The sequence below is a fragment of the Crassostrea angulata genome, chromosome 6 (assembly GCF_025612915.1).
Source record: "Crassostrea angulata isolate pt1a10 chromosome 6, ASM2561291v2, whole genome shotgun sequence".
NCBI lineage: Eukaryota > Metazoa > Mollusca > Bivalvia > Ostreida > Ostreidae > Magallana > Magallana angulata.
Window position 1 is genome coordinate 39253 of NC_069116.1, and position 24979 is coordinate 64231.

Here is a 24979-nt window from a genome sequence, read left to right on the forward strand (position 1 = left end):
AAAAAAATGAGCGGAAACTGCAAATAACTCAAATTTTCTAAGTCCAAGGGCCATAACTTTGTCGAAAATTGCTCGATCGAACCCAATATTGAACTTGACTTAGGTATTATCAAGATAAATCTGTATACTAAATTTCATTTCAATATGTTTATCCTATGCGAAGAAAATGAGTGGAAACTGCAAATAACTGGAATTTTTTTAAGTCCAAGGGCCATAACTCTGTCGAAAATTGCTAGATCGTAACCAATATCAAACTTGACCTAGATATTATCATGAAAAACCTGTATACCAAATTTCATTTCAATATGTTTATCCTTTGCAAAGAAAATGAACAGAAACTGTTGGTGGACGGACCGACGGACCAACAGACAGCAGCAAAGCAATATGCCCTCCCTTCTTCGAAGGGGGGCATAATTAGAAAACTCGGGGTCAGGACCTCAGTTGTCCTCTCTATGTCCTCATCTTCTCTCTCTGACAGTGTATAAATAACAAAATACCATACACAAATGTAAACAATAAGATAGAAAACTCAGGGTCAGGACCTCAGTTGTCCTCATCTTCAAACAAATTTTTGACCCACTGGTAAAAACAAAGTTGAAACTTCTATATTTAAGCTCATTTCCACAATAAACTAATTTACAGTCTCTTTATTCAATTCAATTCAAGAGGGTCATATTTGGAACAAACTTGAATTCTTCATATACAAGGAAGCCAAAATAAAAGTTTTATATATCTAGCAAGTTGGTTCTTGAGATTAACATTTAAAACACGCATCCCATTTTCATTATTTCCCTATATTCTCTACCTTACCCCCTTAATTAGAACAAACTTAAAAGCCCCTCTCCCAATGATGCTGTGTGCTAAATTGGTTCACTGGTAGTTTGGGAGAAAAGGTTAAGTAACTGTATGTAAAAAGTTTTAGACAGATTGACAAAATGACAGCCTGACAAATGAACACTAGGCAAAATGTGATCAGAAAAGGTCACTTCATCATCTGAACTAATAAACTGGTTACCTGTGAAGAGGACCAGACAAGCAGACTCATTGAGCTGGATGGCAGCATTCCCTGTAAGCTCATTCACTGGCTTTGGGTGCCATGGAAACTCCTGGTACAAAAATATGAAATAAAGGAAAATGTGTAAAATTATCAAATGAATATAACTTTAATCTGATGAAAAAACAAATGCATTAGGTACTAGTACAATATAAAACAGGGTGACCAGATTACATTGGTTCTTATCATAAACGAATCCAGACATTGTGACCCATACATATATTTGTTGACAAAACAAACAACATTTTGCCCTGACTGGATATCATCGATATTATATAAAAACAACAATCAACGCACGTACAGTAAATATAAGGACAGCATAACACAAATTGGGACCATAGTTATCTGAAATGTTGACTCAGAGGATTGCTAATCAGTGGTTAAGGGAAATGGTTTTTTATCATGCGCAACCTCCAACAACAAGAGGCCCATGGGGCCACATCGCTCACCTGAGCAACAATGGGCGTTCAAAAGATATTGTGCCATATGGTCCCTCGGTAGAATAACAAAAAATAAATATTGTCAAGTATTCGAATTTTACACTTATTTTTGCATACACGTAATCATTGACATTGTACCTTCATGAAATACTATTTTTTACCAGAATAAGAAAATCCTACGCAAGATATAAAACTAAGGGGTACACTGTTAAGTTGTTAACTTCCAATTCCCTATATTTTCGTTCTGCCCCCCCCCCCCCCACACTTTGTAAAGCGATCAAAATATATGAGAGCATATAGGTACATTTGTTTCATCAACTACTTACTTGTTAGTGTATTTAAAAAAATATGTATAATAGTTATTGTATTTTATTTAAAAAATCCTACATGTATAGATGTGAAGAAGAAAATTGTACCTCAATGTGCTCAATTCCTCAAATTAAAACATTCAAAAATTTAATTTGTCTTCTCCATTATAATTAAATGACTGTTATTTACCTCGCGTACAAACCAGGATAATTTTCCGCTGTGATATTTTCTTAGGAATAGCGATAATTATTTTATCCCCATAACAGAAATGTGTCAGAACTATGGAAACTGTTTTAAAGATGTCGTTTTTATTTACTCGTGTCTGAAAAACTATCAAAATTGATGAAGATTTCACATTATTTATTGTATAATGAAGGGACCCCAGAGAGTAGGTATATACAGAATATCATTCTTTTATTTTGTTTGTACAAGTATTTAACATACTCTAATTCATATAGAATTTCTAATGTTCAACCAAAATTTCAGCGTCAATCGTAGAATTATAAGCAAGATACAGAGCTCACAGTTTCCCTAGGTTTGAGTCATATTTTGTTGACATGACTTTATTACATTCAGCTTAAGATTTTTAACTTGCTATTTCCTATTCAGCATTTAAAATGGAAAAAAAGAATGGCCTAAGATTTTCAATTCTTTTATTCACTCAAGACCAGTTCATTGGTATTTAAGGTTCAAAATCAGTTTATACAAATGTACACAAACACAGTCAAGGATCACATGTACAGTAGGAGTAATAATGACGAAAAAAGGTTAAGTTTACAATACAATAAGTTGTTAAAATTGGTTTCTGGAAGAACAGACTTTGAAAATTTTCTTAATAAATATTGACAAATTTTTACTTTTTTAATCTTAAGTTTTTAAGATCTGTGTACAAACATAGAATTGTGAGCAAATCTCTGTATCTTGCTTATAATTCGAAGCTTAACACTCAAATATGGTTAGTAAATAGAAATTGTAAACAATTAAACACAAGAAACATGCATGCACTATAACAAATAAAGAACTCAATTTATTTTTTCGAAATGAATCATATATATACATGTATAGATACCTACTTATTTCCTTCAGCGATATCAAACTCTATTTAAACTGAATAAACTCGAGAAAATGCCGAGCGTCCATCTCAACAAAACCTATTGCATTAATCTACCATTACGCAAAAGATAATGCCGAATTACCGATAGAATGAATTGTATTTCAGCACTTTTTTGATACATCAGATTTTGCTTAATTTGCGCAGGTAAACAGTTAACTGTTTGATTTACCTGAGTCTCTGTTTGAATTGATACGTAAAAATTACGAAATACGAGAGTTCCCAGGTTAAATTACAAAGCATAAATAATGAAAACGAAACGAAAATCAGAACAAGCTAACACCAACGTCATGTGTGAAATCTGTCAACGCATTGAAATATTTAGCCTCAATTCACTTCACAAAATCGGCACAAATATATTTTGCATGTTTCAAAAATTTCCCTTCATACACGAACTGTTGCATAGCAAGCAAATTCATCATAGTCAGATCGACCCTTTTTCGTATAATGTCATGGCTGCTTTAAACAAAGAACCTCGTTTTAGAAGTATGGAATACGAGTCTTGGTAAAATGGGTATGCAAACCCGGGCCGTGGCAAAATAAAAGCCGGGGCAGATCGGCAATCGTCAATTCTAAATACGCATTATTTTGCGGCAATATTTACAGCGAATACAAATATAACTGGTCCATCAAATATCCTGAAATTTTAATGAGATTGGCAGATTAATAACTGCCAATCTTTTGTTTTGACCAGGCCAAGTCTTGCCTACCCATTTTACCGGATGCCAAACCGAACCGAAGCTGAAACACGCCTTTCCTTTATCATTATTTTCGTAATAACTCAGATTTGAAACTGAATTAGACCTTAATTTTTGCAATTTATATTTTCCTTCCCATAAGGATAATTTATGCTAAACTACGTTGAATTTGCCTCCGTAGTTTTTGAGAAGAAGATTTTTAAAAATGCACCCCCCTTTTTCTACAGTTTCAAGGTTTTCTCCGCTTTGAATACAGATCGGACTTTTATTTCTGCAATTTATATTCGCCATCCCATAAGGATGCTTTGTGCCAAATTTGGTTGAAATTGGATAAGCGGTTTTAGAGAAGAAGTTCAAAATGTAAAAAGTTTACAGACGGACGGACGGACGGACAGACAGACGGACAGACGGACGACGGACAAAATGTGATCAGAATAGCTCACTTGAGCTTTCAGCTCAGGTGAGCTAAAAATGTCATCATTGCATTGTATGTGCAAAAACAATAAATGCATGGAGGTCCTTAATTACTAAATAGGTTTTTTTTTATACAGAATGACAATTTAATGTAAAGTAATGGAGAGAATACTTATGTGACCTTGACCTTTGATCAACAACCTCAAATTCTATTACCATTCTGAGTTTTTAATGATTACCCCAGAAGGTCTATCAGTGCGCTGTTAATTTTTATCAAACAGAGGTTGAGTTATGGCATTTTAAGTACATATGTACCAGTGAATGGTAAATAAATGATTAAAAGTAACACCATGAAAAATGAACTGGAACACATCATAGATATGCAAAAATATTAGCATCTAATTAAGACGAGATAAAGACATAGCAAAATTTAATGACCTTTCTATTTAGATAGGTATACCTATTTTATATTTGAGATAGACCTACAGTTGCATGATTACATATCTCCATGACAAGAAATATGAAGTAAGAGTATATTCAGATCTCTCATTACATTTACTGTCTATACAATGGTACTACACTGATACCCAGTAACTTGGAACTTTATTACAAACTTATAACATCTTGTTCTGTCAATTCAATGGTAAATATTTAATTGGAAACCCTTTAAGATATGAATGTAACCCTCCTGTCTGTTTGCTTGCCATCTTTTCGCAGATTGCCACAAAAAACCTTGAGGTAATTGTTTCACGGCACCGGGACCATGTTTTTAGTTCCTATAACTCAGAAACAGACAGAATTATGGAACGCCTGGACTGTCTTATCATGGCAAAAATAAATTTGTTATGTGCTTATATTATTATGTAGCGTGCTTTAATCGTTATGTGATGTCCTTGTATCATGTGGTGTGCTTTTATCATTATGTGGTGTACTCCTTCTATTATGTGATGTGCATTCATTATTATGGCGTGTGCATTTGGTATTATGTGATGTGCATTTGGCATTATGTGATGTGAATTTGACAGTATGTGATGTGCATTCATCCTTATGTGATGTGCAGTTTTCATTATGGCATGTGCATATATCATTATGGCATGTGCTTTTCTAAGTATGTGATGTGGTTCCGTCTTTACCGAATGTACTTTTAAAGATCATTATGCGATATGCTTTTTTCTTTACGCGATGTACTTTTTTATTCATTACGTCATGTACAAACATCCTTTTGTTATGTACAAACATCATTATGTGGTGTGCAAACTTCGTTATGATGATGTGATGACGTCACACTATCCGGGTCATTTGGAAAAATGGACGACATTAAACTAATTTTAAAAAACATTGATCTCCCAAATTTAGCAAATAACTTTGCGGAGGCAAATGTAAACAACGTTGATATTTGCAAAAGTTTAAGCGATGTAGATCTATCGAGGCTTGGAATCGCCACGATCGGCGATAGGATTCGTTTTAGGGAAGAGCTTAGACGCAGTAAGTATGCTCACGTGCTCGTGTCTAGAAGACGAATTAATTTGATTTAAAGTTATAATTAATTAATGAAGTTTGAAGCATACATATTAACCTATAGATTAATGTTTACCAATTGCTTGACCAAAAACCTTGCGGGTTTTCACACATTTTATTGTAGAAAATGTTTTGAGAAATAGAAAGTGGATTGAGTTGTTTCCCTTTGCTGGACAAACGAAAAGGTCAAAGGGGGGGGGGCAATCTTTCCGATTATTTCCCTTCTTTGTGCTACCAAATATTTTGGCGTCTTTTGAAATTTCTTTAAATCTATTTTATTCCTCTAAATTACAAGTCTACATTTAGAAACCCATGCCCCACCCCACCCCCAAAGATGGACATAACTTTTGTAATATGGGTCTTGCCCTGCTACAGCTTGGGTTTTTCGGATGGGAGGTTGACTTGCACACGATGAGGAAGAAAAAATTCATACATGACTGTGCCCTGGTTTATTTCAATAACTATTTAATTAAAATTAAGCTGTTTTACAGGCATATAGCATTGTTTTGGAAAGGGGGGGGGGGGGGGGGGGCAGACTCATCCAAAAAATCTTGACAAGCAAAGTATACCTTAACTTTAATTTCACTGTTTATTTCCTTATTTTCAATTCAATTTTTTACATGGTCCCATAAAAAGGGGGGGGGGGGCAACTCTATATTAATTCATTTTTTTGTATGTAAATTTCAGAAAAACCAAAGTGGCACCCCCCCCCCCCCTCCCGATGCTACGTACCTGGTTTTTACAATACTCACAGACTTGAAATTAATATATTCTTTTAACCAAACTGAAGAATGACTTGGCAAAAAACGATCACACCGGAAATCAACCTTTCTATCAAATTGAAAGTATAAATGGCATTGGATTAAAAATCATTTAAATTCGCGATAATTGACACTAAACAACAACAAAGAAGTTTAATTTCATTTACACAACTATGGCAGACTGCATGTCACAGTAGTATGTACAATTTAGATAATTTTATTTTAATACAGACCTATTCAATTTACCTGTATTTTGAGATGGCCCATAAAAAGAACCAGATGATAGATTTTCTTAAAATTTCACAAATTTAGAAGAGTGGGTATATTTTACTTTTGGTTAAAAATAAAGGGTTTTGCTCTTGTAGTTTTTACAAACATAGGTTTAAATATATTGTTTCAACTGTGTTTAATCTTAATAAAACTATTATAGTACGTGTGATTTAAAGTTTTAAACAATAAATATAAGCATTACCGGTACATATTGATTGTTCTGTATACAAAGCGATTTTAAATTGATCATTGAGATACATGTATGTCATTTATGTGAAAAATTCAACATGTTACCACTCATGCATCTGATCTGCATGGGGTTAAGGTCACTTCATCATCAATGGGACGGCGGGGGGTTGGGGTTCCAATCCCTACATGTGGTTAATATACACATGTAATAAAAAGTATCTCAATTGTTTTGTACAACAATGTTTCACTTTTTACAGTATCACTTCCATCTCAGAACAATCAGCATAACCAGCATGAAATACGAGCTTTATTCAGACCAGTGAGGGGTACATCTACATCAGGAAGAATTAAAAAGCAGAAGAAAAGAAGAACATGGACCTGTGAATTTATTTGTCTGAGTGAAACAGATGCGATGAAAGTCCCAACAAGAGAGGAAAAACTTGCACTAGTTAAAGCGGGACTTGGCTCCAAAAAGATCCAATTTAATGCAGATGATACAGAGGAGCTATTTCAGCAGAAATTGATTGGTGAGGATGGGTTCAGTAAGCTGAGTGACTGTGGTGGGTTTGAAATAATGAGATGTATAAGTAATTGTAGAAACCTAGAAGTTATTTCTTGTAGAAGAACCCCAGAAGTTATGAAGTCCTTTGTGGGATGTCAAAGTAAACTTTACATCAGACCCATACAACGTGCATTGTCTCTTGAGGCCGACAATTCTTTGTTAACAGAAGCTTCTGCTACCATTACAGAAAAATGTTGTCACTGTGAACAAATAATACCAATAGATGAACTCAGAGACCATGTTTACACTTGTGTGCGAGAAAAGGAACTCTGTTCAGATCAAATTATGAATATTGTGATAGAGTGCTCCTCGCCCCATGAATCTCAATATTATTCAGATGATCTCCCTGATCCTGAATTTGACATTTATAATGCTGCCCTTACAGCTACAAATAATACTGATCAATTAACTAATTCTGCAATCCCAGTACCTAGATCCAATGAGACAGTACCAGTTTTAGAGCCACCAGTTATTCCATCCAGTTCAATTGCATCAACAGCAGAAAACTCAGCGGAAACGTCGAGAACGGAAGCTAGGACAGAATCATACATACAGGAACCTAATGCAGACTTGGTAGGATCAACAGGAAATTCGGATTCATGGAAATATGAAACTATTTCAAATATAATTAAATTTTGCTCAGAAAAAAAGATTGAGGATCCTATTGAAATTTTGAAAATTGCGCAAGATAAAATTATTAAAGGCAGAAAACTGGAACTAGAATCTGAAAGTGGAACAATAGAAGGAGCGACCAATTTTATTTTGGTGGACAGAGAGAACCTGTTAGAGACAGCATTTGTTGAAATAAAAGAGATTGTTGATCTCAGAAATACATTGGAAGTCCAATTTTATGAAGAAGTAAGATAATTATTATTTTGTTACTGGGGATTTTAATGACTCTTCTATCTCTATTTAATATTTCACAATAATGTTACCTATGCTTATTTGAATGTTTTCAAATCCCCTTTACACTGTGCATGATTTTAATAAATGTCTAGATGCAATTTTACAAATAGATGTACTTATAGCTTACAAAACTTATGGTCCCAACTGTAAAATATTAATATACTTCATAGAAAATAGAAATCCTTCATATGATATGTAAAATTAACATTATTCTAGAATTTAGGTACATTCGTACCGTTTTACCAGTTTTACAGTAGTGTACAATTAAGCATAGATGTATAAAAAAACCCACATGCATATATATCTTGTTTACAGAATGCTGTTGACCTTGGTGGGCCTCGCAGAGAATTTTTTACATTGGTATTGAGGCAGATACAAGAACATTACTTTGATCCTGTTCGGGAATACTCAGACAATTATGAAATAGTTGGAAAGATATTGGGTAAGAGATTACATGTGTTGACTAAAGTGAGAGGTATGTATGATAGCAGACAAAAATTTCTGAATTTGTGCATAGAAAAAGCATATACTGAATTATTTTTGCCCCATGTTTATTTTTGTCCTTCTTTACATATACTTGCATTCAGTTTCGCCCTTTTTGAATTCACCTAAGAACAGTTAACATTGTTATTTGAAGGAGATACATGTATATAAAATAAAGTTGAGACATTTGAATTGCCCATGCAGTCTTAATTTTACTTTTTACATGGGCGAAAGAGGCAGAAGTACTAAACAGGGGCAAATTTTTTCGCTATATCATATGAAGTATACATTTATATATATATTTTTTTATATATATTTAACAATAGTGAATTGTTTTGAACTTGTAATCAGCTTGACAGTCGATTGGAAATGTGAAAAGATGTATGTTTGCATTTTTTCAAGCTTTAAGTATGCTCCAAAGTGGACCTTTGCCAAGAGTGCTATCAGCCAGTTTAGTTGAGGAGGTGTTTAACAATTCTTCACCAAGGGCATTTGTGCATGATTTACGAAGAGGACTGGATGCATTATGTTTATATGAGGTAACATTGATTGACAATCAAAACCACTCGTCCCTAATGATATAATCTCATTGTGTTTACCAGTAAGGCCTAAGAAAAAAAATTGTTTGTTTCCGCTTTCCCGACCGACCCTAGCTTTTACCCCCGGACTCAAAACTTTTTTGAAGGATTTTTGATGGAAAATCGTTTATTTTCGTTTTTATCCGATTTGGAAAAAAATTACTCAAAATTTTGGTCACAAAAACGCTTGAAGCAGTTACTCTTCTCAAATCAGTGTAACTCAAACATTTTGTTTCAAAATGGCTGTATGTTTCCATATGTGATGTAGATTTTAATAATGCTCTCATCGTCGGCAAATATCATTTTTGTGTTTTCTTAAGACCAGCTTAATAGTCAAAAATGATATTAAAAGTATTTCTCATTTTATACCATTCAGCAGTGTCAGTGTATCTAACCGGCATTTATGGATACTCTAATATTAAAGGAAAAAAAAAATTGAAAAAATAAAAAAAAAATTCCGACTGACCGACCCTACTTTTTTTCAGCATGAAAGAGGAAACAAACTATTTTTTTTTGTTAGGCCTAACTGTAATTTTGGCAGTTATAAATGAATAACGAAAGAGCTGTGCTTAATGAGGAAACGATACTAGATGTATTAATTTTAGTGAAAGATGATAATAATTTATTGTTTGTTAGGATTTCATCAACATATGATTTTATGGACCTTTATTCCAAAATATAGCCAAATGTCTCCTGGTCCACACACACACACACACACACACACATTATCTTTTTGCCTATAAACTTAGAAAGAAAATAAAATTCCATATATTTATACCCCCGCTCCATAGGAGAAGGGGGTATACTGTTTTACCCTTGTGTGTCTGTCGGTCCTTCTGTCTGTCCGTCCATAACAAAACTTTCTGTCGCATTTATCTCAGCAACTATTTATCGCAGATCTATGCCAACTTTCTGTAAAATGTCGACTTTGCTTATTTTGCATATTCACATCAGAGCGGGGTATCACTAGTGAGCATTGGCTCACAGATATCTTGTTTAAATTAAAATGTGAATACTGTTTAATACCTGGTACTTTTTTACATCTTTTTAAAGAGCTCTTCTTCTAAAGGACAATATTTTTCACTCGAAAATGGCCACAGCTCAAGATCTCATAAAAGTTAAAATTATATATACATGTATTAGTAACTAGTGTTTTTTAAGGGTCCTCCACACCCTTGGGAAAAGTTCTGCACAGATTGACTGAACTCCTAAATTACTTAAAAATATAGATTTCTAGCATGTGTTTGACTCAAAAATGACAGAAAGCCATTTTAATTTTGGGAGAAAAACCAACTTTAAAAATTTATCACTAAATTTCAGTAAATTCATGGAAAAATTTTCCTACAGTATTCAAACACAAAACATGCAGTAGTTTGCAGCTGCAACCATTGTGCTATAGAGATGGATAACAAAATTGGCAATTATATAACACAGTTTCACAAAGGGTCAAATTCGCATTTTGTGGTGTCCTGTCATAAAAAGTAGAAGCCACGGGTAGCGAGGATTCTTAAAGCTGAACACCGCTTGTAAAACTTAAAGCTGAACACCGCTCGTAAAAAGGCACTGTTTGCCATATTTTTCCATCATCACCGCTTCCCTACAACCCCTATATGAGCTGCACACCTCTTAACAGTTTTTAGAAATTTCACTGTAGAAGTCTCACCTGTGCTGTGTTAATCGGTCGTGGTGAAATTTTACACACTTTTTTAAAGCCAAGAGAATACCAGCATCAAATAAACAGGTCAATGCATTATTGCAAACAGAATACGCATATAAAATGAGAAGAAATTGCATAAAACCCAAAGACCATGAAATGAATACTACACGTCGGCCACAAGTTTCAGGTTTGCAATCGGCTATAACAAAATTGAAGAGTTTATATACCTGTGTGAAAGTGCCTGTTCATGAGCAGTGTTCAGCATTAAGAAGTATTTGCTATTTTGAATGGTCAGTTTGTCATTACACTTCCACTTGTTTTTAACAGCTGGCTTGTCATCTTCCAACATTTATCCATCTTTTTACACCTCGGGATCGACAGAAAATTACATTAAAGCTGCTTACAAGCACAATTAAACCACAGTTTTCTCCAGAAGGAAGTAATAGAAGACAAAAAGAAAGCAAAATTTATGCAAAATATGTGAAATATTTGAGAGAGGCTGCAAGTAAGTACAAATACAAGATATTTGATGTACCGTAGGAGTACATGTATTACTGGTACATGTATATTGTATAGGGGGAAATATTTGCCCTTGTTTGATTTACTACCGGTGTTTGCACTCATTTACAGTGAACTACATGGAAGCGTTTAATAGGTGTTAACTCCAGAACTTCTAACTTTTCTTATTTACCCATTAAACACATTCTCTCTCTCTCTCTCCTTCTCTCTCTCTCAACTCCGCCTTCTACGATCCGATTGGACAAGGGTCAGTCAAAACATTATGTTGAAACTTTTTTGGAGTTACCGCCTATTAAGCGTTTCTACGTAGTTCGCTATACAGTCAGAATGTTAAAAACAAGCAACTGTTTGCAGTTAATATACATGTATTAGTAAAACCATGAATATAACATATATATACATGTCGCTCTCGAGCGCTAGCAACTTTTACTGGAATACGCATGCTCGACTTCAAGGTAGGGCATTGTGGGAATACTACTGTAGATAAACTGTACCATGTCAATTTCGTTTTTATCATCTACATATGTTCTGAAATTTTGTATTTTGATGTAAATGCCAAAAAGTAACAGTATCTTAGGTCTTATAATACATTAAACAATTAAAAAAAAAAACCAGCTTTTTTTAACAACCTTCAATCTTGGAAAACAACATCGGATATTTTTTCCGAGCTTGTCTGAAAGGCCTTAGAATATACGATTGCTCCAAAACAGTACCAGTGGTTCTACTGATCCCGTATTTTTTTTTATCAGAAAATTGGAAGTATTTTCAGTAAATACAGAATGATTAAAGCACAGTTAATGAGTTATCCCATTGCCGATGTCAAACCCACTCTAAATTCACCACCCCACCCAAAACACAACTACAGTGCATTCCTACTAATATTTAATCGATTCAAAAAATTAAACCAATGGTTTAGAAGTCTTCTTTTGTGTTTTATTATGGCTACAGCACTAGCTTACCAATCTTTTTAAAAGACAAGCTTGTGATCTCTTTAATGTTGAACTTCAACTGCCTTTAAGGTAAGTTATTAGGTCCCAGGTCTGTAGGCACCCTACAGTGATCACTTCGCCCTTCCATCCATCAGAGATCTCTTGTTGGGAGCATATCATCTCTCCCCTTGGCCAAATCTTACTTATACTTCATCCACAGAAAGCCTTTGGGTAGAGGATGTGCAATTACCTTAAACCATGTTTCTAGGTCTAAGGTTAAGGTCATGGCAGAATTATATGCAAAAAAGCTGAAACTTGTATGGAAGCATCATCATGTACCCAAGTGTAGATTCAAGTTTGTTCAAATTGTGACCCCCAGGGGTAGGGTGGGGCCACAATGGGGGTTTGTATTTTACATAGGGATTTATAGAAAAAAATCAAAATTCTCTTCAAGTCTTATCATCCTTTTCTCTATTACATTATGTATTTGAGTGGGACCATTTGAGATGTTCACTATTTCAATAATATCTACTTTGTTTTGCTCTACTGAGCTGTAGCCTTAAAGCAGCTTTTCTCATCTAAAGTTGTCTTGCGTCTGTAGTCATTAGCACTGTATGGTGTTATCTTTATCATACTAGTTATTGTTGTATGGTGCAGTTATTTACAGTTATTTAACTGCTTTCCAGTTGGAAATAAATTTCATTTTATTAGAATTTTGTAAATAACAAAACCCATGTTCTTGTTTTTTAGGTGGTAGACGTGGGGATGTTACTCTTGCAAAAATTCTTCGGTTTTGCACTGGATCAGAAGAGGAACCACCACTTGGTTACCAGATTCAGCCAACAATGGAATTTGTCGAAAGACAATCATTCCTGCCAACAGGAAATACATGCATCAACAAAATGCAATTAACCATACCTGTAAATGAGGAGCCAACAGAAGATGCACTGTTCAACTTTTTTGACTTTGCGTTTTGCAATTCGTACTTTGGTTTACAATGATTAAGTGAGCTTTTCAGACCACGCAATGTTGTCCGCCTGTCCATGGCAACTTTTTATACACACTCTCTGTAGGAGAGGGGGTATACTGTTTTACCCTTGTGTGTCTGTCTGTCTGTTTGTCCTTCAGTCTGTCTATAACAGAAATTTCGGTTGCATTTTTCTCAGCAACTATTCATTGCAGGGGCTTGAAATTTTAACGCACTATTTGTTTAGGCATGCCATATGTTGGGATCTAGTTTTGTACCAATCTTACATCAACTTCCTGTTAAATGACAACATTTTTTATTTTAAGCCAAAATTTTCAAACAAATTTTCCTCAAATATTACACAGCAACTTTTCATTGCAGATGCTTAACCTTAACACAGGCTTTGATAAGGCATGTTATATGATGGAATTCATTTTTGTACCAATTGGACATCAATTTCCTGTTAAATGATGACTTTGTGTATACGTTTAGCCCACCGGTAAATTTTATTTTTGTCAAAGATTTCTCAGCAACTTCCGGTATTCATCGCAGATGCGTGAAATATTAAGACATTCAAGTTTGTTTAGGCATGCCATATGGAGTGAATTAGTTTTTTATCATAAGTCAACTTTCTGTTAAATGTTGACTTTTCTTTTTTTGCATATACACATCAGATCGGGGGTATTACTAGTGAGCATTGGTTCACGGATATCTTGTTCATTTTCAAAGATTACTTGTTTTATAGCCTTCCACATAAAAAATGAAACTGAATATTATAAAAGCTTGATTATTAAAGGCATGCAGGTCTCTTTAAAATTACCAAAATTTTGCAATTTTGATCCCTGCCGCTAAGGTATAGATAAGTTGAGATTCCTCAGATTCTTGAACCCCACCCCAAGCCCATTTTTACAGTTTTAATTTTAATAAAAACATTAATATTTGTATGAACTGTGTCATGTTAAAGTTTGTCCTTGGACTGTGTCATGTAAAAATTGGTTCTTAGACTTCTTGTTTTGAATAGAAACTTAAATATTTGTATGAACTCTGTCATGATAAAGTTGGTCCTCGGACTTTTTGTTTCAAATAGAAACTTTACTATTTGTATGAACTCTTGTCATGTTAAGTTGGTCCTTGGACTGTGTAATGTTAAGTTTGTCCTTGGACTTCTTGTTTTGAATAGATACTTTAATATCTGTTTTGAACTCTGTCATGATAAAGTTGGTCCTCTGACTTTTTGTTTCAAATAGAAACTTTAATATTTGTATGAACTCTTGTCATGTTAAGTTGGTCCTTGGACTGTGTCATGTTAAGTATGTCATTGGACTGTGTCATGTTAAGTTGGTCCTTGGACTGTGTCATGTTAAAGTTGGTTCTTGGAATTCTTGTTTTGAATAGATATACTTTAAGATTTGTATGAACTGTCTCGTAAGTTTGCTCATGAACTTCTTGTTTTGAATAGAAACTTTATCAGGATTTCTAAACATTGACTTAAATGAAAGTTTGTGTGGTAAATGTATATTTTGTTAAAGGAATATCAGCAAAAAGTTAAATATCTTAAAGTTTTGTACTGATGACATGTTTGTCAAATTGTTTCCTGTACATTTCTGATTTTTAGCTCACCAAGACGAAGTGTGGGGGGGGGGGGGTGTTGGGGGGAGCTTATGCTACACACCTGACTACGTTGTTTAATGTTTTTGGTGCAGCTCCTATATCTAAGTCATTACTTGTCCTACCTTCACCAAACTTGCATGGATGGTACATCTTAACCTACTTAAATACTTTATAGACTTAAAATATCATATTAGAATATGTCAGGCTTCACAGGATTTGATCACGTGACCAACCAACTTCGTATCCGGTGAACATTTTAAATTGCTGTTTATTTCTCTCTTATATATATATATATATATATATATATATATATATATATATATATATATATATATATATATATATATATATATATATATATATATATATATATATATATATATATATATATATATATATATATATATATATGTGTGCACACACAATGGTATTTAATCATATTATGAATATTTTATCATATAACATAACTTTTTGGTATAATATGATTCAGTTTTGTATTTTATCATTATGAAACTGTATAATATGATCTGTTATTATATGATTGTATCAGATTGTTTGATATTTTACAAGTATATAATATAATGCAATGTATTTTAAATTCTATCGTTTGATACCAAACAATAAAAATCATCTGATACAATATACGTGATACAGAAGAGTATCACATAATAAAATATCATATTGTATGATGACATTATACATTTTCGTATGATATAATAAAGGCGATCTCATAAAGGTGACCCTTCATCTCGGTGAGCTATGTAAAGTTTGATTACCTATGTTTATTTTTTCAAACCAAGAAGGAATGACATTTTTTTCTATCAAAAAGCAGTATAATAAAAACAAATCTCAAATCTTTGTTCATCTTACTAATTTTATTGACCATCATGAAGAGTCATTGTAGTAGAGTCATGAATGGTAACTAAATAGCCCTTTTTTGTCATGATAAAAATCTGGTCATTCTTAGTCAATGGGCCAAGCAGATTAGGAAAAAAGATACACTAGTCTTGCAGACAGTGGCAAGTGAATTTACATTGTATATCATATTGTTAAGCTGTTGTTTCTTTCGACAATTTCCACAGCCTTTTGGAAAATATCAATTCCATAGTTAGCAGAATGCCAATTAAATGGACAATGTTGTTGCAATTCTTGTAGAGTGTCATTTGTTACTGCATATGAAGGCGGATCAAACACAGGCCTGGGATTAACATTGTGAAGATATTGAACATCAGTATTATCTTCAATACCATACTGTTCCCAATCTAAATCTAAAACATCAATTGGATTATTGATAATGCCGGCTGCAAACAAATGCAATGGCGAGGTCTTAACAGTGCGTAATCTATGATTAGCCCATGCTTCTTTCCATATTTGAAGCTTTTCGTCTATCTTTTTCAGATACACATAATGTAAACAAAACATATGTATGTCATTCAAAATATCAAGCAGTTGTACGTCTTCCATATAGTAAAAAAGTTCATAGTAGTAGCAGAGAACTCCTTCATACACATCCCTCCACAGCCTCTCAATTCTTTGGTTGTGGACACTTTTTCCAGTTATCATGCTTCTTCTGTTTGGTCCTCGAGTTCTGACCATATATTCAGCGACAGCTTTGTTCTCAAGTCCTTTATCAGAGCGAACTCTTAAAGGCAAGCCATAGCTTCGAATAGCACTTTGGAAACAACTGAAAATTGTTTCAGACTTATTGTTGTCTGTACAGTTAAGGAATGTGACAAACCTACTGAAGCCATCGATACCACCAACGATTATGAAATTCCATCTGATCAATTTGTGGTTTGTATCTATATGCCAAAGATGATTGACACCTTCGACATTGTAAACTCTTATTTGTAATCTTCCTTTTATCCTGCTTTTTATGTTATCCCCATTTGTTCTATGTAAGCTCTCTCGCAGTCTTGCTCTTGTTACCTGTTTTAAAAACATCCAATTGTTTAACATGATATGAAACAGAATTCGAAGATTAAAAGAATTGGTATGTACAGCTGTTCCAGATCATGTCGTACAATTATTCAAGGAATAAGGAATCATTCTTTGAGTATTATGAGGTGATAATTTCGGTCGGGGCGTGGTCAAATCCAATAAAGCCCAGGGCTTTATGATGGATTTGACTACGCTCCGACCGAAATTATCACCTCATAATATTCAAAGAATGATTCCGTATTACTTATATTTATATTATTTCCAATTTGTACACTTTAAAACAACATTATTTTAAAACCACTATTTTTTATGTAGCACATGCTATGTATTACAATACCGTTTTTCGATTATGCTATAAGACACGCCCATTTGTGTCACTCATGTTTTGTGAAGTTATTGGGTTTTGGGGTTCAAAATTGATTCGTAATGTTATCACAGACAAAGACAGTTGAAAATGTAAACATTAATATATATATAAGTGGATTTTGTTTAATACAAAAGCTTTCTTTGTTGATTCATTCGGGCTTTGAAGGTAGCGAAATCATGTTAAAATGTCATTGGTTCGTGTAAGGAAACATTTGCAAAATGTAAATATAAAATAGTGAACTTTTTTTCCGTGTTAGATTCATATCAAAAAGCATATTTGCAAATTTAAATATTGAAAAATGAGGAATTTCTCTCACCTGGACACCTTTTTGCCGAAGAATTTCTCTGACCATTGTTTCTCCACATTTCGGGAACTCTGTAGCAATTTCAGAAACTATTTGATCCAGCTCATGATCTAATATATCGTTATATTTTGATACAGAAAGATTGCATCGTCTCATCCTTCTGTATATTGTGCTCTCTGACACATTTAACATTTGAGAAATTTCAATGATTTTGAACTTAGATTCCAGCAAAAAGTCCAACACATCTTCTGGTATCAAGTACCCAGAATTTCTTTGTATCAAAAGCTTCCATGGTGAATACAAGCCACTCTCAATTTCATCATGGCTGATCTATCAGCAACTCCTAAAATTTGCATTTCAACTTTTGAGAGTTTTGATACAATATCAGGTGTTACCTTTTCTTCTTGAAACTTTCTTGTTAAAGAGCCCAATCCGAGTTTTTCTAGAATAGTTTCCATGTCTAATTTCCAAAGACTACTAATCTTTATTTTCAAATAATGCAAAACGTACATCATATACGCAAAAATAGATGCACTATATGTAATAATCAAAGCACAGCAAATAATGCCAAATGTACACCCCACAATGACGAAAGTGCACCACAAAATGACATACATGTAAGCACACCACATGATGATATAGTCACACCAAAATATGACAATAGCACACCACATAAAGGAATAAGCACACTACATAATGATATAAATACACTACATTACGATAAAAGCACAACACGTAATAATATATGCACACTGCATAATAATAAAAGCACACTGCATAATGATTAAATCACAACGCATAATGATATAAGCACACTACATAATGATAGAGGCACACTACATAACGATAAAAACACACCACATAATAATATAAGCACACCGTATAATGATTTAAGCACATCACGTAATGATAAAAGCACACCACATAACGATGTAAGCAGATAACGAATTTATTTTTGCCATAATAAGACAGTCCAGGCGTTCCATACAGAATTCTTCAAACGTGAAGTGATATGTCAAAATCAATCTGTGCATATGTTTCTTCTTCAGCAGAGAATTCTGTTATCACATCTGAGCGATCTGACAGATGATAAATCTATAATACAGCCTTTCCTGAGATGATGTTTATTACAGTAACGCAATAGCTCACTTCACACAATGCTATCAGCTATAAAACTATAACCCTCCAACTAAACCATCATCCCCCGAATCCCCCCCCCCCCCCAAACAGAAAGAAGAAACAAATAAATCTTGTATCCATCATTATCAAGGATTAACATTAGAAATGTGTGGGTTACAGATGCTGGCAGTAACTATTTTACATTTTTTTTTGGGGGGGGGGGGGGGGGGGGTATTTGTTACAGTGACAGCATTTGTTATCTCTTCATCATGAATGACAGAAATTAAAATAAACAACAAAAACATTATGGTTTGTGGAGAGAGATATGGGAGATCACAGGTTAATACTGATAAAAGACTGAGTCATAAGGTATGCATAAAACAATTAGTCAATACTGTAATTCACTATTGTAACTTTTACAAACAGAAAATTGAAGCTGACTTAACAATCGTGTATTTGCATTAATTTTTTTTTTTTAATTAATCCTGATGGTTGTCTTGTTCAGACATAAGAACATAATGTAGTAAATCCAAGTAATACATCAAGATAGTTACACCATCTAAATTGAATCTTTATTGAATAAATGCCCTCTCTCTCTCTCTCTCTCTCTCTCTCTCTCTCTCTCTTTCTCTCCCCCATGCTATTTTGCATGTTGCAAGATTGTTATTATCCTTCCAATGATGCATCTTAAATAATTGGACATTACTATGTTGCTATTAAATTTTTAAAACATCAGGTAAATGGTGGTAACATGCAGAATTTCTCTGAGCCCCCCCCCCCCTCCCTCCCCAGACTCTGTCCACTCCAGGTGGGATAATCACTAATTCCCATCTAACCCGTTTCCTCATTGTGTTGACATGTTAAAACATCCGATCTGTTTGAACTCACCAATCCCTCCTCATCCAACATGGCTGCTCCTCTTCCATTCAGAGTAATGACATCTCCTTTATCATCAAGCACAACTAGCATAGGAATACCTACAATGATTGTGTTTGTGAAAAAATCTGAAAATGACAACAGCCATTACATGTTGTGTAAATCCATCATAGTGGTGACGAGTACCAAGGTTAGATGTGTAATAAAAATACAAGATACTAATAAACTGAGGAATTGAACAAACATGATGATATCTTAATAACTTTGTGACAGAGATATGTATACCATCGATGGCAAACAGGTTCTTGATCTGGTCAATCCTGGGGTCTCCAAATGGAACAGCCAGCCATGGCATGGTGTCAAGATACTGACCAAACGACTCCTCGGAGCGGTCCGAGGACACGAACACAACCTCCACATTCTTCTTGTCCTCTGTAAGCTTTTTGTATAACTTGGCCAGCATCGGGGTGAAGGCACGACAAGGGGGGCACTGCAAAACATCTGACACCATCAGTGAATAGAACTATTTTAACACGGCCTTAAACTTTCAGTAGGACATAACTATCTATTTCCTGGGTCAAAAAAGTAAAAAATTACACTGGTTTTAAGCGAAATAATTACACCGATTGCTAGTATTAGTTCAAAAGCCAGACAAATCTTGCTGATTTCAAAGAGCCAAGGCTGAATGGCCAGCAATGAATAAAACAGGCCTACGTCACAATGCTGTTTGACACAACTCCCAAAATCTAAGCCGACACAACTCCCAAAATCTAAGCCCTTGATAAAATGGTTCTAAAAGATAGGATAAGGGGGACACTGCAAAACAGCAAAAACTTGACACAAGGGGCAGTTAGGGGGTTGGGGGGGACTAATTCAAATATACCATTTATCATAAAGCTGATGTTGAAGTTTGGATGGTAACAGGCATTTTGGTTCTATTTATTAATAAATTATCTCATTATATCATTATGAATAAGAAGATTTTTAAACACACCCAATTCTATTTCACTCTTTCAAATTAGTTTGATCACTTTGGCACAGGTGAGCTAAAAAATTCAGCAGGCAATCTTTATAAATCCTACATTTGTAAACAATCATATTCTTATAATAACATAAGTATATAAGTCCTTCATGGACTGTAGCAGAGTTTTTATGATAAAGAGTTTTTATTACAAAAAAAACAGGAGTTTTTAAGTTAGTTAAACTTTAAGTGTTAACAATACAAAGGAACTCAATAATTTAGGTAAATATTTGTCTAGCGCTTTCAAAATGAGAGCGCAGCATTGTAATAATACATGTACTACAGATTAAGCTACTTATCATATATTCATGTCCATTCATATTTTAAGATATGTACATGAATTATACTGTCTTAATATGTCCACTTACCTACCATGCACATTGCAAATTTGTATATATAATTTTATATGTATTATAATTTGTATTCCGATGAGTTATAAAGCCCAAGGACAATAAAATTGAATTGAATTGAATATGACAAAAAATACAGTAAGTATATTTTGCTTGGTTATAATTTTTTCACCTCTCTGTGACCTGAAGGTTCTCCCTCTTAACTACCACCATCATTACCCAGAGAGCAATGGACATTAGCCCCTCATTAACTCCCCGCTTGGATCATAGGGCAGTAATTCTGTGTTTACATTGTAGATCACCCACTAACTGTAACCTTGTGTCAGATCCACACAGAACTCACACATCAGAACATGTCTGTCCCCCCACAATGGCTGTTACATCAGAACATGTCTGTCCCCCCACAATGGCTGTTACATCAGAACATGTCTGTCCCCCCACAATGGCTGTTACATCAGAACATGTCTGTCCCCCCACAATGGCTGTTACATCAGAACATGTCTGTCCCCCCACAATGGCTGTTACATCAGAACATGTCTGTCCCACCACAATGGCTGTTACATCAGAACATGTCTGTCCCCCCACAATGGCTGTTACATCAGAACATGTCTGTCCCCCCACAATGGCTGTTACATCAGAACATGTCTGTCCCCCCACAATGGCTGTTACTTTGTCAGTATGTTATAAATCTAGAACATTCTAAGAAGAAAAAATGCCCCCTGAATGGTTACTTCTAAATAATGCGAAATTTGTGATGTTGTGACATTGACCTTGGTCAATGACCTCAGATTAGTGTCGTCTCAAGTCAAGGGCAACAATCAAGAGTAAAGCATGAGCTTTGATATCTATATGTCTTATAGACGGTATGGACCAGACATGAAGGTCAGACTCGCAGACTTACAGACAGACAGGTATCATGATTCTATGGGGGAAGTTAGTAAGTCAGAACTTACCATCGACAATAAACCTTGTACAATATGTTACAGACAGGAAAAGTGCTCAGGTTATATATAGTTTGGATTCTGAATCAGATGTGTTATGTTTAAATAGATGATCATTTTGATAATTTAATCTTTTAATTTACAAATATATACAGTCGCAAAAACAGAGTATATACAGAGTTGTGGAATTAACTAACACAGGGTTAACATGTAAGACTCCCAGATTGTGACATTTATGTCTCTCTAATGCTCTTACATTTAAAGCAGACCTGTATTTTTATTCCTGCAGATGGTAAATTAGTTTAGAACTGTAACTGTATGTTTTGGTTTGCACTGACTGGCAGCCACAAGCAAAGAGGTCTGCCATTTCTTCAAAGATGGCTTGAAACAGTTGTTGTTTTCAATGTTAATTTTATTAAGAGAAAGCAAAGAATTTCCTATTAAATGATGAAGATATATTGTCTTCCAAACTGGAGATGCACAAGATAAACAGCATCTGTTTTGTATGTTATGCATCATGCACTAAATGAGCTGTTTTAAAATGTTTCAAAACTTCAGAGATGAGGTAGGGAGTGGTCTGCCCTTCATCAGGCTGTCAGGGTTTGGTGGAGTCATATGTAAAGTGACTGTGTCGCTCTAACCCCCCCCCCCCCCAAACAATCCCTGTCCCTAGGGAATTCTGACTGATATATAACAGTAACCTAAACTACCAATTAAATGTGTGCTCATTCCATTCCAAGCATTTTCATTTTGTAATTGACACTTAACTAAATTGCCCAAAAAGTAGGCTGATGGAAATGCCTCATGTCAAATAATATCTTACACTACATAAATCACAAAATCTGGGGCAGTGAGCAAGGAACACATTATTGGGGGGTACAGCGCAATAGAGGCCTGGCGCTGGGACCCAATGTATTGTGTTGCTGCTGAAACATATGTAAAGGTAGTAAAACCCACTGTTTGAAAAATTCACCGAATTTAAAAGTTTCCTCTACTTTTAGTTGAGATAATTCAAAGATACTGATTAAACAGTAGATTATCATAATGCAAATACATTAAAAAACAAATGCAATTTGAGTGAAATTTTGCATCATTTTCCAACAAATATCTGAAATCTAATGCAAACTGACGGCACACATTCTTTTGTAGCAAATAATATTTAACCTCCTTTCCCCATTTTGATGGAACAGCTTCAGTAAGAAATAACCATTTTTTTTTTAAAGACTGGTAAAAAAAGGTAATTACATGCATGTTCATAAATATTTACAATAAGAAAAGGATTTTTCTCATACTTGAGCCATTAAATGGATAAGGTTATAGACTGCTGTCAGAGTTACTAGTACACATAATAGAGGAACAGCTTACCCAGTGAGCTGAGAAGTACAGACACACGGTTTTCCCCTTCAGACTTTCCATGGCGTCGACCTCTGTCCTGTCACTGCGCAGTAGCTTCCCCTGAATCACTTCCTGCACCTTTTTGGGTCTCCATGGAAACTCCTGTCCATCTTTATCATTTATCACACAGGAGTACCCTTCACAGGTTATAAGCTTTCCAGTGTCTCCATCAATTAACACTAACTTTGGAATCCCCTGAACTCGGTACTTTTTGGTCAATTTAGCCTGTGAAATAAAATCAATTTTATTACAAAATCACTTACATGCTTTAGGTATGTCTACAAAATAAGGCACATCTTGATTGACATATTGTTAATCTACACACTGTGTAATCGCTTTAGTCAGCTCCTCACAATGTCAGGGTCCTGTATTTCCTGGTGCCGGCCCATATTCCCATAAGCTGCACCCACAAGGCACTGCCATGGGTGGACACAGGACAAGGCCCTGACATTGTGAGGGGACGACCACTTCCAGTGTATATGAATTAAACACAAAATTATAATTATGAAAATATTTCAATGTTTATCTGAGATTAAGCTCTCTCTCTCTCTCTCTCTCTCTCTCTCTCTCTCTCTCTCTCTCTCTCTCTCATAATATCTTATTAAAAACCTATTTAAATTCTTGACAAAAAACCCTCATAGAATGCTCTGAACTTGCACAAGGCAACAGTTGCTCAAAGATTAAACGATGTTATGGGGGATTCTATTTCAACAAGAATTCTGATCCTACCTTTGATTGAATTCTTCAATGGTAGTTTAAATGTAGATTTATCTCCACTAAAGATTTGTGCAGAGCTCTGCAAGGTTTGCAAATCTGATTACGGGATGAACGATTTTTAAAACATCTTTTCAGATCAATGTAAATATGAATAAATGAGAGGCTGTGATAAGTTAACCAACATCACATCATCTGTGCAAAACAAATCTGACGCCAGCTTCATGTCTTTTGTTATAAAATATATGATAAAATGAACACTCCACATTGTTTCTTTAAACCCCTCACTCCGTCCATCTGACAGTACACTGCATCACATAAACATGGCACCACAATTGTTTGATCCGCCTTACCTTTTTCTTTGGATCAAATGGCACTGCCGTCCATGGCATGGAGGAGAAATATTCCTTGAAACTGGCCTCATCTTTGTCCCAGCTGACAAACACTATCTCCAAATTGTCGCCACATTTTTTCCGGTTTTTATAAAAATCGATCAACAGCGGGGTAAAGTTCCTGCACGGAGGACACCAGTGTGCCGAGAAATAAAGGCCCACCACGCGCCCCGCCCCACAGAGCGACCCCACGGGCACCTGCTCCAGGCTATCCCCGGCCTGACGGAGTATATGGGCCCCCAGTAACGACTCCAACTTCTTGGCCATGCCGACATTCACAGACTCCTTGATATGCCGTGTCAGAATATAATGTGCTTTGTTCTAAAATTAGATTTCCCTGTTCGCCGATGGAATTGACATGTAACAAGCAGACCGCGGGAATTTCAAACGATCGGCAGGCGAAGTTTCTGAGAAAACTCAAAGCTGTTTATGATACCCCATCAAGCCCGGTGGGTACATTAGCAGATTTTTAGGGGGCAATATCCTCCTTCTAAAATTATCGAATTAAAGATAAATCATAACGTGTCTATTTGGGCCAATAGGACGGTACTGATCATATTCATTCACAAGAATGAGAATACTC

General features: G+C 34.9%; 2 protein-coding genes across 3 annotated transcripts in view; one reads left to right on the forward strand and one right to left on the reverse strand.

The window, feature by feature from the left end:
* The window catches only part of LOC128187830 (nucleoredoxin-like), a 28633-nt gene extending 3862 nt beyond the window's left edge, over positions 1-24771 (reverse strand). The window contains exons 1-5 of one of the 2 annotated variants that reach the window (XM_052858456.1): positions 24358-24771; positions 23261-23515; positions 19869-20073; positions 19596-19684; positions 1016-1106 (exon numbers count right to left, since the gene is read on the reverse strand). In XM_052858456.1, the coding sequence (XP_052714416.1) occupies positions 1016-1106; positions 19596-19684; positions 19869-20073; positions 23261-23515; positions 24358-24663 (946 nt within the window). In that variant the 5' untranslated portion in view covers positions 24664-24771. The remainder of the gene's footprint in view (positions 1-1015; positions 1107-19595; positions 19685-19868; positions 20074-23260; positions 23516-24357) is intronic. The other variant, XM_052858455.1, reaches the window with a different exon arrangement.
* LOC128187831 (uncharacterized) lies at positions 4933-7895 on the forward strand. The gene is made up of 3 exons (XM_052858457.1): positions 4933-5511; positions 7022-7291; positions 7386-7895. The coding sequence occupies exons 1-3, from the start codon at positions 5334-5336 to the stop codon at positions 7403-7405; spliced, it is 468 nt and encodes a 155-aa protein (XP_052714417.1). The 5' UTR covers positions 4933-5333; the 3' UTR covers positions 7406-7895.
* Positions 24772-24979: the final 208 nt, after the last annotated feature.